We start from the raw sequence: 16,120 nt of genomic DNA on the forward strand, positions 1-16,120 counted from the left end.
AAATTGCGTTATGTAATGGCCATGATATCCTTATATTGGGGGCTGTGATAGCCTATCAAAACACATTGCCGACAGATTTGTTGCTACAAAAATAAATTAAACACTGCTGTTTCTACGCATTTGTAGAATTATAAGCCAGCAACTCCCTGCTTGACCACAGCCGGTTGGTTTTAAATGGAGACATACATTTACTGTAGGCCTCAGCCCACCTGATGACTTCACCGAGTGAAGAAAACAATTTATTAGTAATGCAGGAAACGTGTCTTTTATGAGGTTGACGTTAGTCTGTCTGACTGACTGAAATACCATTATGCCTCTTTCGTTGTCAGTCATGAAACTCATTCCTTAATAGAGTGGTCATCTCATAGGCCTAATTTGTTATTTTTTGTGTACCAACAACCCCTGAGTCGTCATTGTGGCCTAATACATACTCTAAATGTACAGTTCCTGGCTTATGTCAAGAATTTATTTCTAAAATTACTCTTTATGTCAATTATATCAATATCGGAATATGGCAGTTGATTATATCCTGTTGTCGTTTTATTTTGCACAATTTCCACTTTTTCTGAGACACTGAAATTGTTCTTTTAATGGTCGGGAAAAACCTGCTGTTAGTGGCTGTGAGACCTTCCAACAGGGCCGTGTATCATAATTTATTTTCCTCTGAACTTTGCCATCAGTTTGTTATAGCTCTCTCGTGCAGCAAGTCAGAGGTTTAAATGCCACCTGTTCGATATGCCCATTGACAGGAGCAGGATAGAAACATACTTAGAGATGTGACGCTGCCTTGGTGACCTCCTTTCCTCTCAGTGGAGGTTATACACCCAGTCCCAGCTGACTCAAGCCCCCCTCCATCCACAACGACTCTGAGAAACTGTACGATATACTGTTACGTGAAAAGAGAAGATAACAAACTAGGAGCAAGAAGGAACTCGGATGTCAAAGTGGAGACCAGAGAAAGCACTAACAGTTTTTTTGTGTGGGAATAAATACACATTTTCACGTGTTAAATATATATTAAGTCACCCCTTCAGAACACCCTCATATCAAGTCAAGATTAGGTAAAAACTGTATTGACATTGAGGCTGAGGTTCAGACGGTTAATAATCCTTTTCTTAAAACAGAATAAAGACTTTTGCACCTCCTACCGTATCTGTTACCAGTGTCTCACAGCCCTGAAGCTGGGACTTCAGAGGTATGTTTGATTTAACACCACTGCTCATCCTGACTGGGGAGACATGTAGCTCAGTACCATCGGTGTACGGGGCTAGGACATCTTAAGCCACATTCAAACTGACTGTTGGTAAGATTCATACACCTACTGTCAGTGCCTGCAGGGCAATTTAAATGATCCACTATGTTCAGTAGTTTTGTGTATTATAGAGCCTAAGGTTGTAGTGTGATGGGATAGATCATGGCAGTTTATTTTGGTAGTTTTAGTCCAGGTCTTGGGGTACTCTACTTTGACAGTTACGGACCAGTTTAGAAATAGATCTACTTTATTGACCTTTCAACAACAATAATAATAATACATTTTATTTATATAGCGCTTTTCAAAGTTCTCAAAGTCGCTGAACAACGACACCAGCAGTGTCATGAGGCAGCTTGGCCGTGTACACGCACACGCAAAAACACCGAAAAACACATAGCAACACACATACGTTTGTCGCCATTTTTAGTCAATGGCATCATATCTTGCTCTTGTGAAATAAACATCACTGACAATTTGCAAATGTCTAGCAGTTTCAGTCGCTCCACCTGTTTTAACACAGACCCCTTCGAACAGGACAGGATGACATCATTGTTGGGGCCTGAAGGGAACTGTTTACCGTCATGTTGTAGAAGTCTGTTGATCTCTCAGACGTGATCAAATATTCAGAGGATACAGAGCAAGAATCCCCAAAATACTCCAATGACACCGCCCCTACAGTCTTAGCCCTGTCTATAGCCTCGTAGTCCTACTTGTTGTGGTTATGTAAATCGTGCCATCTTGAAGAAGGAAATTGGTCAGAACCAAAGTTGCAGAAGGGAAGCAGATTCTGTATCACCTTCCCTTAACTAGGTCTGTCTCAATTATTAAATGGTTGGTTATTGAAATTGATCGCAGTCATTTTGATCATAATGTTTTCACCCAAATAAAAGGAATGTTGTGCTAAATATTGCCTATGTAGCCTATATATTATACATTTGGTGTTTTTCTATTAGTTGTCATTTGTTGCATAATTCCAGCATACAGTAAGCGTATTATTTTTTCTATCAAGTAATTAACTGTCTTGAACCATATTATGTAGGCCTATGTTATTTTATCAGGTGCCAAACAATACTATTAGCACAAGCTATGTAAATGTAGAAATTACAGCCTAATAATTAGGCAAAATGTGAGGCAGAAGGTGAAGTGAAACATCGCAATGTTCCAAGTGTTTTTGAAGTGGATTTGCCCATATCCTACTTTCCGTTAGCTGTCGTTGTAATTAACAACATTATGAAGCAGTAATGTCACGTTAGGGACCTAAACCAAACGGAAAAACAGAGCCAAAAGCTTCACTAAGACGATTTGTCAATTTAGTTACAAAAACATTGCGGTCAAAGCTAACCAGGTGTTGATCCAACTAAAATGTACAACAGATCTTTAATCACAAGTAGTATAATTGTATGGCAGTAAAAAGGCAACTAAAATGCCATGTTTGAGACAGCCTTACTCTCAACATACATGGCTTCCATCCATACCACCTTGAATTCAGAAACTTGTCCTGGTATTCAATCGAGAACCCTTAATGAGACGGACTCACCTAAAATACCAAGGTGATGTCTTTCTGTCCAATCTCATTGTCTTCATCAGTATGTCTATATTATAGGCCTGGAGTTTTGCCAAATGTTCAACACCACGTTTCTGCCAACACAATACTCCTGTTTCTCCTATCCACCCACCCACACACACACACGCACGCACGCACACACACACACACACACACACACACACACACACACACACACACACACACACACACACACACACACATACAGACCCTACCCCTCACCCTCAGGACATCTGTGTATTGGAGATGCTCTTCTGGCTAATCTGAGGGTCATAAACAGGACTCAGGTTTGCTACGATACATAAAGCTATTTGCTAGTTATTTAGAGAAGGTGCTTCTAAACCGAGCACAATAGAAGATGTTCATATAACATACAATTACTAAAAACCACAATAACCGAGGTCACGTTAATACTAATGAATGAAAGAGGAAATAGATGTTATTGCACGTTAATGGAAATTGTAGGTCAGAAAAAGTGCAGAGTACAAAATGAGCGCACGGTAACTGCAAGGAAAGCAATGGCCTATTGATGTATTTGTGGAATCTAACAGGAGGGATATTATTGAATTTTCTTTACAGGATGTTAGTATCCATGGGACATGGAGAGGACAGGTTGCGCTACTCTTGTGAAATAAGGTTGTCTTATCACGTGCTTTTCTTTTTTCTTTTTAAGTTACTGTGTTAGTTAGTGTTAGTCTTGCCACTGCTTGGCTTCTTTCTCAGTTCTATTGTTTTCTTAGTGTGATGTTAGTAGTCAAACCCTTTCCTGCCAATCCTACCATCCTGAATATGAGTTCACATTAGGGTTAGATGTTTTTTTCTGAATATCAGACAGTAACTTGAATGTGACTCGGTTGTGAGCGGAAAGAGCTCCCCTGACACCCTCAGATGTCTGACCTCTGACCTCTAACACCCTCAATAATCTGACCACTGACCTCTAACACCCTCAAGAATCTGACCACTGACCTCTAACACCCTCAATAATCTGACCACTGACCTCTAACACCCTCAATAATCTGACCACTGACCTCTAACACCCTCAATAATCTGACCACTGACCTCTAACACCCTCAATAATCTGACCACTGACCTCTAACACCCTCAATAATCTGACCACTGACCTCTAACACCCTCAATAATCTGACCACTGACCTCTAACACCCTCAAGAATCTGACCACTGACCTCTAACACCCTCAATAATCTGACCACTGACCTCTAACACCCTCAATAATCTGACCACTGACCTCTAACACCCTCAATAATCTGACCACTGACCTCTAACACCCTCAATAATCTGACCACTGACCTCTAACACCCTCAATAATCTGACCACTGACCTCTAACACCCTCAATAATCTGACCACTGACCTCTAACACCCTCAATAATCTGACCACTGACCTCTAACACCCTCAATAATCTGACCACTGACCTCTAACACCCTCAATAATCTGACCACTGACCCCAAACACCCTCAATAATCTGACCACTGACCTCTAACACCCTCAATAATCTGACCACTGACCCCTAACACCCTCAATAATCTGACCACTGACCTCTAACACCCTCAATAATCTGACCACTGACCCCTAACACCCTCAATAATCTGACCACTGACCTCTAACACCCTCAATAATCTGACCATTGACCTCTAGCACCCTGAAGAATTTGACTTCTTGCACCCTCAGCCTGTCCTCTTGAAATAGCATTATGTGCTATTTACAACATTTCAGCAGTCACCAACGTAATCAGTAGAGCTGCTGTACCGGTCTACATGTGACTCTTCACGTGCACTTTCTCAAATAATACTACGGGTTGTCCTCGCGCAATGACTCAATTACTATCGTCTCGCACCCCCCCCCCCCCCCCCCCCTCACACTCTCTCTTTTTCTCACCCACCGTTTCTGCGTGTGTGTGCCCAGGGGAAGCTGGTGAAGTACTTCAGCCGGCAGCTGTCCTGCAAGTGCAGGGTGGCGTTGGAGCAGCGTAGCCCAGAGCTAGAGGACTTCCCCCGCCTCGGACACTGGTTCAGGATCGTCAACATGAGGAAGGAGGTCACCCAGGTAGACTGGAGCTCCCGCTCCCTCTCTCTCTCTCCCTCTCTCTCGTGCTCCCCCTGTCCCCTCTCTCCCACTCTTTCTCCTGTGTTTTCTCTCTCTCTCTCTCTCTCTCTCTCTCTCTCTCTCTCTCTCTCTCTCTCTCTCTCTCTCTCTCTCTCTCTCTCTCTCTCTCTCTGCCCTCTCTACTTTTCCTCTGTCTTTCCCTGTGTGTATGTCTGTGTGTGTGTGTGTGTGCGACCTTGCGCGTGTCCACGTCAAACTGAGCACATTTAAAAACAACAACAGTTGACCGAAGTGCTGTACAACCAAAATAGCGAAAGCCATGAAACACAAGACATACACAAAGGCCCGTTTAACAGACTTAAAAGATCATTCAACTCCCATTCGGAGTTTAAAGCCAGGCAATACAGGTGCGTTTGAAGACGGGTTGTAAAAACAGGCAGCGGGGCTGCACCACTTGACAGGGTGTGTCGTTCTCAAAGCACGCGTGCACGTGTGTGTGTGTGTGTGTGTGTGTCCGTGTGTCCGACAGGAGATGAGTCCTGGGGAGGTGACCCTGGAGGCCCTGTTAGGGATGGAGGACGAGCAGGTGTGCGAGGAGCTGCACAAGTTCGGGGCCAACAAGGAGGAGTGCGCTCGCCTCAACGCCTCTCTGTCCTGCCTCCGGAAGGCTCACGAGTCAGGTATACACACACACACACACACCCACCTGTTTATATTTTGTATGAAGAGTTTGATATGAATTGTTTTACACGCCATTGTCATCTGCACATGAACAGAAGTAATTGGCAATTAAAGGCTTTGTTCCCTTACTAAATTGTGCAGTCTTCAACCCTGGTCGCCAGGGCCCACTGTCCTGTATGTTCTAGATGGTTCCCTGCTCCAACACACCCGTTTCAAATGAATGGTCGTTATTCGGCTTCTCCAGAGCTTGATAACGACCCACTCATTTGAAACGCGTGCGTTGGAACAGGGAAACATCTAGCTCTAGAACATATTGAATGCATCAAGTGGTTCGCTATGTCTTTCACCTGCTACGCCTCCTCCTGTTTGGGTTCTTCTAAAATAGGTGTATGTTGTCCTCTGCTGGTATGTTTTGGAATGACAGCTTTGGGTGAAACCACATTTTTGTGGACAGTGCCACCTGCAGAGGGAGTGCTTAGTCGTTGAAATAGGGATGTAAAACATGAAGTAGTGTTACACTTTCGTCTGTAGCAGGGAATGCTTTTCTGTTAATGGTCAGGACCTTGTGTCTGCAAACCTGGTTCATAACAGGCAGACAGGTAAGGTACACACACACACTCAATCATATGCACATACACACACACGCACATCTCATATGAAATGCCTGGGGTGACTTTGAATCTCTTTGACATTGAATCTCTTTTGTGTAACTCCAAATCTTTCAGTGGTTTGATAAAGAGGAGGTGCTTCCAGTGTTCAAAAGAGAAGAGGTCCACACGGTTGACACTGGCCATCATCAGCCGTTCACCCTGTCCACCTCAGTTCCTTAGGTGCCCACTAGAGGGCAGTGCAGACCACATGTTCGACAACGGCCGACTCCCTGCTCCTGCAGTGTCGCGGCGCCACCAGCGGAGGGCAGTAGTCTGACATACAACCGACACCTTCAGTCAGTTTGAGAACGTTTTGTAAACATCTTTGATAACCTGTCATTTGACGTATGGCTTCCTTCCCCGCACACGCTCTCACACAGACACCTCGTCAGTACTTGGCAGATGACACTCCTGAGTATTTGAGGAACCGTAACGAAGCCAAGTTGAGGAGGGTTCTGGAAGGCATCCATGCATCCCTTGCGTCTTCCGGAGGCTGGTGGGACATTAAACAGCCTCTTCTAGCAGAGCTCATCATTAGATTCATTAGATCACCGGTCGGTCTGGGGAAGGGACTTTTGATCTGAAAATGTTTTGAATGAGTTAGTTGCTAGGTGACGTCAAGCGGTTGGGCTGTGAACACACCGTCGTAGTCGTGCCTCTCATAACTCGATCCTAAATAGAACTAGACCATGACTACAGTAGATACCATTCTAGATCATAACTAGATCAGAATACAACAGAACACACGCTATCATATGCTTACCTTTCATGACTCGATCAAAAGACAGCAGAACACACGATCGCAGTTTCACCGCTCGTAACTCAATCACAGCTAGATCACGACTGTACCAGTATACAGCGGAACGGAAATCGTTTTTTCACGTGGTGGGCGAACACGAGAGACACCTGACACAAGAATCTGAAAAACCGACGGAAAACTCTCGATAGACGTGACCGACAGGATGTGTGCTTGAGAGCGATTCAGATCTCGATACCGAGTATGATGCATGCCTAGGGGAGCATTTATACATGGAGGATGTGTCCCGCTCCTCTTTGTGTGCTGTGGGCTGGACAGGGGCCCCTGCGGGTGCCACTGTTGGATCAGTCTAATGCCTGGGGTGGGGACCTGTCTGTATCCTGGACTGGAGTCCACCTGTCGTTCCTTTGTCTGTACGGGTGTCTGTCGGTCCACCTGCTCGACCGTCTGTAGGTCTGTCTGTCTGACTGGCGGGTCGGCCCCAGCTCTGCTCTGCGATTGGCCGATAGGCAGACTGGGGCATGTTCCAGCGGAGGCAGGCAGGGGGTGTTGGCCGCCACGCAGGGCCCAGCTGGGGACGCCGCGGGTCATTGCTGGAACGGGGTCCGATCGAGCCCGGAAGAGCGCTTGATGGCGCTCGCTCTCTCTCTCTCTTTCTCTGTCCCTCTCTCTCTTTCTTTCTGTCTCTCTTTCCTCTTTATCTCTTTCTCACGCTTTCTCTTTTTTTCCTCTCTTTTTCTCTCCCGTGCATCTATTTCTGCCTTTCTATTCATCTCACTCTCTCCGTCTTTCGTGCTCGCAATCTCTGATCTCAATGCACTCACACAGCCCTGGTGTGGACACGAGCAGGCTAATGGCTAGCTCTCCTAGCCTGGTGTGGACGCGAGCAGGCTAATGTCTAGCTCTCCTAGCCTGGCGTGGACACGAGCAAGCTAATGGCTCTCCCGCAGCTTAGGCAGAGGTGTGAATGAAGCAGCAGTTCATTGGGGAGAGCCAGCGGGCTGAGGACTCATCAAACACACTTTGATCCAGCTCAATAACCCCACTGTGTGTGTGTGTGTTCTGCATGTCTGTTTGACAGCGAGTGTGCACACGACGGGACGTGTGTGTTCGTGCACGTGTGTGCGTGCTTATGTGTGTGTGTTACCATAGAGATGTATGCACCGATGGCATTCTTCTGATATGGAATTCTATGTTGTGTGTGAAATGAATGTGGTTTTAGAGTGGATTGTGCTGAGGGGGTTTCTATGTCCAATGATTGGAGATGACCTGTGATCAACAGTTGGAGCTTGTAGGAGGTCAGAGTTTGAATAATACCGCTGAATAAAGGGTTATAAGAGCTGAGTGACGAACAGAGACTGTTTGCGCAGTCGCTTGAGTGAATTACGTTCAGGGTGTGATAGTAACCGACTTGTAAGGGTTCATAATGGGATTTTTGCGGCTAAGGGGCAATTTTGTGATCTGTGAGGAACAATGGAGATTGCTTGGTTTTACATTTAGTCATTTACAAGACGCTCTTATCCAGAGCGACTCACAGTAAGTACAGGGACATTCCCCCCGAGGCAAGTAAGGTGAAGTGCCTTGCCCAAGGACACAACGTCATTTGGCACGGCCTGGAATCGAACCAGCGACCTTCTGATTACCAGCCTGATTCCCTAACCGGTGTTGCTAAGTATTCGGTTTAACGAGGCATCCAGACTATTTTCCAGTTCAGTTACCGCAAAAACTTCCACCCACACCTCCTCCCTCTTCCTGGAATGAGCTCTCGACACATACAAAGAGGAGGGAACCTTCTCTGAGCTCGAATCAAATCGAATCAAGTAACAAGTAGTTCAGTTACTGCAAAAACTTCCACCCACACCTTCTCCCTCTTCCTGGAATGAGCTCTCGACACATACAAAGAGGAGGGAACCTTCTCTGAGCTCGAATCAAATTAAAAAGTCATCGCCCTCACCTTATTCCGTCATGTTTCTCTAAAGCCCTCGGTGCCGCGGCCCTCATGTCTGCTCGCTTTTGTTCTCATCACAGGAGACAGTTCATGGTTACTGTCCGTTGCATTCTGAAACGACTGCAGAATTGCAAACGCCGGCAGAAGGTCAGCTATAATTACGAATACATGAACACCTCGCCAGTAAAACAATCCCGTGACACGACGATCGCTCGCGACCGTACCTGCGCTGTGCGCGCCAACAAACGCATCGAAACGTCTAATTGTTACTTTGACAAAGTCTCTGTGGAGTCCACGGGTTGCCATGGCGATGAGTCACATTTCAGAGGCATTCGCTTTTCTGCGCCGGCAGCGGCCACACATCACCCGGCTAGGCCGCTCTTTGCGGGCGCCCACCCACGGCGCCCTGCCACCCTCCTCCTCCTCCTCCCCCCCCCCCCCCTCAGAGCGCGTGCTGGTCTGAATGATGGTGTCGATGTGACTCAGGGCTGTAGCGAGCAGCAGAGACGGGAGCCCTCCCCCGATCACATCTCTCTCTCTCTCTCTCTCTCTCTCTCTCTCTCTCTCTCTCTCTCTCTCTCTCTCTCTCTATCTCTCTTTACCTATCTCTCTCTCTATCTCTGTCTCTCTCTCCCTCTCTATCTATCTCTGTCTCAGTCTCTCTCTCTCTCTCTCTGGTCTGTCTGAGACGCTACTCCGCACATGCTGCATTGCTCAGGCGGCTCGTTAATTAGCTTCAAATGCCGTGAAGAGGAGGAGGAGGAGGGGGAGGGGGAGGGGAGGGGAGAGCAGAAGATGGGAAAGGAGAAAGGTAGAGGAGAGAGGGGAGGAGGAGGGGAGAGCAGAGGATGGGAAAGGAGGGCAGAGGAGAAGAGAGATTGCCAAAGAAGAATAGATAAGAGGATGGGAGAGGGGAGAGGTGAAAGGAGGGGAGAGGAAGAGGAGGATGAGCGACAGAAAGGTGGAGACCAATATGTGCAAATGCTGCCGCTCAGGAAGTTGAAGGCCTACAGTCAAATCCACACCTTCAGTCATGCTACCTCCTAAACCTGTCCGTCAAACCTCCCTGTCATAAATAGCCCAACCACCATAAACCTTCACTGGCCAGCCAGCCTCCCAGTAGGACAGCCAAACTCCCTGTGGGGGTTCCATGTCATTTACCACAGTCACACATCCACTCCAGGGAGGCTAATTACGCCCCTGTCAGCTTCGCACCACCCAGAAATCCCTCTCGAGGGCTGGGCTGGTGGGGCTGACGCTAGCTCTCTCAGTCTCCTGTGTGGAGGTACAGAGCTGTTTTTGGGCTGCGAGGGTTGAAAGAGGACAGGCTTCATGGAACTTCAGAGAGCAGACAGGCGTCGCTGCAAAGCAAACACTCTCTTTCCAGCCTTGTCCCAGTCAGCTGTGGGGAGAAAGGGGGCCGTGTGGAGGATTTGGGTTTCCTCGCCGTCTAACATCGATTATTTATCCAGTTAACCTGGATTCATTCAGGGACCCGTGTCTCTTTGTCATGGGAGAGGCTTACATCATGATATGAGTCTGTCACCTCCAATGCCATATTTCTACTAGACTGGAAAGATATCAGGGACATTTCTGTCTTCTTTTTTTCCTTGTCATCTGTGCTCGGCAGTGGAAGACTGGAGGGTTGGTTCTGTTCTACAAGGTGACTTCATGTGACGCCAAGATGTGCTTCTGTCTGAATTTGAGCAGTTGCTAAGATACAAGTTTCGCCATAAAGCGTCGGTGAAAGGCGACGTTTTTCCGTGCGAACGTCCAAACTTGTGCGATTCGATTTGGGCGTCTTTCAAATGCAGCGAGCGTTTCGAGAGAGAGCCAGACGTTCTGCACACAATGCTGTATTATTCACGACTATTCATTTTTTAAATGGGTGCCGGGCTTTGATTCGATTCGATTCCTCTGGTGTCTCTGGCCCGCACCTCTCCCCCTCCCCCTCCCCCTCCCCCTCCCCCGCATCTATATTGACTAGGGCTGTGAGCCTCTTAACAGGGGGGGAGCTGGGGTGCTGGAGGGAGGGGCCTGGGCGGGGGCTGACTTTGAAGCCTCCTGGCATTTCCAAAAGCGAAGGTGGAGGATCTTGTTTGGGGGGGGGGTGTAATTTCCCCCCCGCTAATGAAGGAGGCTCGAAGGAGGCTCGACGGAGACGTCCTCGTCTTCATCGTCGATTCCCACGTGGCGTGGCTTCAAGAGGGAGCACTCCGGCGTGCCCTTTCGTTCGCTACTGGGAGGGCGGGGGGGTTGCGGGGGGGGGGGGGGGGTCACATACGGCCCTTTCGAGACGTTCACCCCCAGGAACACCTGTGTGAGGATGTGGCCCCTAGATGGCTGTAGTGTGTCTCTTGTCAGCCAGAGAGAGAGGTGGAGAGAAGCGGTGGAGAGGCTCTCAAGGACGTACGTCCCGGGTTCAGAGCCCCTCTCAAGGACGTACGTCCCGGGTTCAGAGCCCCTCTCAAGGACGTACGTCCCTGGTTCAGAGCCCCTCTCAAGGACGTACGTCCCTGGTTCAGAGCCCCTCTCCAGGGCTGTGTATTCAGACACTCCACCAGAGGAGCCCGCGGGTGTCTCACAGGTTAACTGGAGCGCCTTCGCCCGTTGCATAATGAGGGGCTGGCGTTGCACGCTCGTCCGGGGATGAGAGTCGCTTTGGAGTGTTTGTTTTCCAACACCCCACGCGTTGGAACTCATCCGCCATCCGGCTTCTCTCGTCTCGGAAGTGAAAGAGTCGATTCGGCGTCTGAGACGTCAAACATCCGCGGCAAAAGACCTTGTCGCAGAGTGACAATATCGGCACAAACCATCCAGTCTCACCCAGCCCCAGTCCCCTCAGGGCCCTAACCGATGGTGTGACCTTTCACCTCCGCTGGCAGCAGCTTGGATCTGAGGGAGGTCTTGTTTCCCATTCCGGCGTTCGTCGGAGCAGACGCACCCCTGGGGACTCCCCCTAACACCCCCCGCCCCCCATCCCCTCACCTTGGTCACTCCCCTCCCAATCCTAATAATCCCAATCCTAATAATCCCAATCCTAATCATCCCCTCCTACACCCAGGGTACATGCACGGGACGCCTGATCTACACATGGCAACGTCTGGACACCCGCTAAGCCCCCAACAGCGCCTTCCAGGCAGTGAGGAGCCATTGGGGCCATAAGTTTGAGGGTTAGGGTTAGCTGCCTTTAAGGAGCCATTGGGGGCTTAAAACACCATCGAGCATTCGAATCACCATGAAGGGGCTTCGGTTTCGAAGTTCCTGCTGGGTTTTCGAGGCCGTCTTCTGTGTTTTGGTTCCTTCCTACTTCCCCATCGTGTTAATTAGGTTTCGACGCCAAGAGGCCCTCAGAGACCGAGCCACATTGGCATCGGGAGCAAACTGTCGAGGATTAGCGCTCGTTGAGGATGGTTGAGGCGCTCTCCGGGAGCATGTCGGATGTTCCTTTTCGCAAAAGCCACTCGTAGGCCGAGGAGAGACGCCGTCGTTTGTCACGGCACCGCGAACGACCGCGGCCTTACCTTTGCCCGATTGCTATAAACGTGTACCTCGTTTTTCTTTCTTTCTCCTCTCTAAAGAACGACAGGAGGAGGAGAAATTCCACAGCAACGGAGGTGAAGTATTATTCCCTGAGCTGTGAAGCGCAGCAGTGTTTAAGCTCCTCCATAACCACTGACCCGTGGGGTCTCATCCACGCCTGCCTCATCCATCTCCTCAGCCTCTTAGCCCCCGCTGTCATCCCTGTAGGTGTGCTTCATTCCACTTTGCTCCTCTCTGCGCTTCCCTCTCCTACCCCCCTACTCCCCGCTTTTCTCTCTCCTTCGCTCCCCTCCTCTCTGCTCATCTCGCATCTCCGACATCGTGTCTCACGTGATAGCCACGTCCGACACGTTCTCACCCTCGGCCCGTTTAGCTTCTTTGTTTGGATGAATGAACCACCGTTCAAATGTGCCATTCGTTCAATTGTGTTTCCCACTGCTTGAAACGCAACGTCGTCATAGTTCTGAGAACCCCCCCTGTGGTTGCATGTTTTAGGCTCGACGACTGCATGCTGCTGTTTGTTGCTTTGACCGAGGACATTCTGTCAGTGATCTGTCGTAATCAGCCCGTCGTCTGTGGTTGATTCAGTATCTCCCTGTGGGTGGCGTCAGTAACATCTCCATCCCTGGGTCTCCTCAGCAGCGGGCAGCCAGATCAATCAGGACTGGGCCATCCAGTGGCCCACCTCCGAGTCGGGGAAGGAGAACACCCCGGTGTGCCAGCCCGAACCCAGCCAGTGGATCCGCTTCCAGCTGTCCCAGAGCCCCCAGGTCCAGACGCGGGGCCTGCAGCAGGCGTGCCAGTCCCCCCAGGCCCTGGGCCCGTCATGCTACCCGGACCGGCTCACCGTGGACGGCCACCCCGCGGGCCTCCTCCCCTCCCTGGACTCGGGCCACCGCTCGCTGCCCCCCTCGCCCCGCCAGAGGCACTTTGCCCACACGCCGCCGCGGACGCCCCTGGTGGTGAGCACCATGACGCCCCCGGGCACCCCCCCGATGCGCTGCAGGAACAAGGTTAAGGCCCCCGGGACGCCGCCCCCCCAGAGCCGCAAGCTCATCCACCTCCTGCCCGGGTTCACGGCGCTGCACCGCAGCAAGTCCCACGAGTTCCAGCTGGGGAACCGAGTGGAGGACCCGCACACACCCAGGTGAGGGAACCGGGGGGGGAGGGCAGAGGAGGGGGGGAGGGAGGGAGGGAGGGAGGGAGGGGGGACGGGACTAGACGCCTCCCGTTGTGGCGGCCATTTTGAAGCTTTGTTGTTGGATGTTTGCCGTTGTTGTTGCTGTTGTTTGCAACGGTCTGTTTGGCTTTGTGTGTGAATCACGTGCGAGATAACTTGGCGGATGCTTTGTTGAGCTGGAGGCTGCATCTGACGGGGAGGGGTTGGTTCCGACGACTGATTGTCGAGGGGCAACAGAGAGATGACGGAGACGAAAGCTTTTGCCGTTGGTTGAAGTTTTCAAAGTCAAACACGCTTGTTTAGCTTTAAAACAGATGGCCCGCCTCGAGCACAACACGTCTATACCAAAGCTGTGATCCACACACACACACACATAAATACACACACACACATAAATACACACGCACACACACACGCACAGAAACACACACTCAGGTCAGACATCCCGAAACAACCGCTGAAAAACAGGAGACGGTTCCACGGGCAGACTAAGCATCCACCGTTCTCCAACTTCCTGGGAGGGGAGGGGGAGGGGGGGAAACGGGGGACGTGCCGTCTCATAGGACGACAGCGGCCCATCTCCTGTCTGGGAGCCAATCAGTTTAATTGGGATGAGGCTTGTCAGCGGCCAGCGAGCGCTGGTGGTCTGTCGGCGCGGTCAGCAGAGCCCCCGGGCAGCCGGCTGTCTGGAGTTATGTAGATGACATCAGGCTGGAGGAAGACAGAGTCTCTCAAGACCAGCACAGTCATTTTGATAATGCCATTAGATGACAGTGCCCCAGCGTTGCCCACTTGGTAAGTTAATATCTGGGAGTTATTGTTCCCGGTTACCACGGCCATCTGGGTTGTGTTTATCGCGCGCGTGTGTGTGTGTGTCTATCCTGTGTGCGAAGGGTGGATCAGTGCAGCAGTGAATAGGCTCAAACGGTATTAGAGAATTGATTACCGGTCCCTAAGCTCTGACAGACCTCAGCAAGCCCTGTAATCAATGAGGCAGTTGGACCGTGCTGGGAAAGACTGTGGCTCATCTGGACTGGGGGGGGCCGGGGGGGCCGGGGGACTGGGGACAGGAGGATGCCAGGTCACATGGACCTGGACATCTTAGGTCAAAGGTTAAGAGTATTTTTTTTGTTTGTTTTTCAAGAAGGTGTCATTTATCAGGAAGGCTGTGTTGTCAGTCCAGTCATGATCTCTACGCGAGGCTGAATACAGTACCTGTCTTTTCTTTCTGTCCATCTATTTCGTCATACTTATCTTACATAGCAACCCCCACCCCCCCCCCCCACACACACACACACACACACATCTCTCCTCATTACCCAGTGGTGAGGCTGGACACAACAAGCAGAGATTGACCTCCAACCCACAGACACATTCTTCTTAATGATCGTCCTCAGTCTGACCCCCCCCCCCACCTTCCCCCCCCCCGTTGTCGTCGTAGCGCAGCACGGTGACAAAGACACGGACGGATGGTAGAATGTTTATCATGCTGAGCATTAACAGGTATTACCCAGGGCTGTTAGCTCGCCCATGCAGAGTGATAAAAAAAAAGAAGTTTTTTTTTGTTCAAAGTTTTCCAGAAAAAGGAATTAAATGCGAATGTGAGACCTTTGGCCTACTCTCTACTTTTCTCTCTACTTACGCTCGCTAGGGACGGTTTGGAAAGCTTTGTACAATGACTGGCTCTGGAGTTCACTACTGGTCAGATTGCTGGGAACATTATCTATATTAGCATACTCCATTAGCTAGGTAGCAGGCTGGCTGACTGACTAGAGGACCGGGTGGTTGGATTGACGATAGATTGTTGGATAGACAAGATGGATGACTGGCTGGCTAATTGGCTGGCTGACAGCCAAAATATTTCGCACGATTTAAAAAGAGAAATGCACTTTCTCCGTGTCGTGGATAGAGCCTTCGACAGTTTTTAAAACTACTAATGATTCAACTTCAATAACAAGTCCTCAGGATGCCAGATATATTTCTGAGTTCAGACATTAGAAGTTTAATTAATTCTGGAGTTGTTCTGTATGCAGAAGACTGCAGCAACAGAGTGTTTGACTGCAGTGGAAAACACTCATGTTTTTCGAGAGGAAAAAAACTGACCACAGTTGGCCAAAGTAATTGGTTGTTTGGCTGATTGGATAATTGGTGTTATGGGAGGGTCGTTGTATTTGTGCTCGTCTCCGCCTGACTATATTTACATGTGCTTGATTACGAGACTTCTGGAAGCGAGGCAAATGTGTCATTTTGACAGTTTGAGCAAATCAGCTAAATGGATGTTTCCCGCAGTTAAAGGTTGACACTGTCTGAGGGATTTGTTTGTTTCAACCGTCAACAGAACGCCCTGGAGGTTTCCGGCTCTTTCTTTCTGCTCACCTCCCCCCCCCCCCCCCCTGGTTTGTCCAGTATGCTGGTCCAGGCACCTGGAGGACGCTCGGGTCCCAGCCCCACTTCCATGCCTGTGTTCGACCACAAGCGTGTGT

The 16,120-nt window shown here is 49.6% G+C and overlaps 1 protein-coding gene across 1 annotated transcript in view; it reads left to right on the forward strand.

Moving 5' to 3' along the window:
• The window catches only part of ksr2 (kinase suppressor of ras 2), a 52,023-nt gene that overhangs the window by 1,149 nt on the left and 34,754 nt on the right, over positions 1–16,120 (forward strand). Inside the window, exons 2-5 of the mRNA XM_047051999.1 lie at positions 4,738–4,878; positions 5,408–5,558; positions 12,496–12,531; positions 13,100–13,604. Coding sequence (XP_046907955.1) covers positions 4,738–4,878; positions 5,408–5,558; positions 12,496–12,531; positions 13,100–13,604 — 833 coding nt within the window. The remainder of the gene's footprint in view (positions 1–4,737; positions 4,879–5,407; positions 5,559–12,495; positions 12,532–13,099; positions 13,605–16,120) is intronic.

Source organism: Hypomesus transpacificus, unplaced genomic scaffold (genome assembly GCF_021917145.1).
Source record: "Hypomesus transpacificus isolate Combined female unplaced genomic scaffold, fHypTra1 scaffold_192, whole genome shotgun sequence".
Taxonomy (NCBI): Eukaryota; Metazoa; Chordata; class Actinopteri; order Osmeriformes; family Osmeridae; genus Hypomesus; species Hypomesus transpacificus.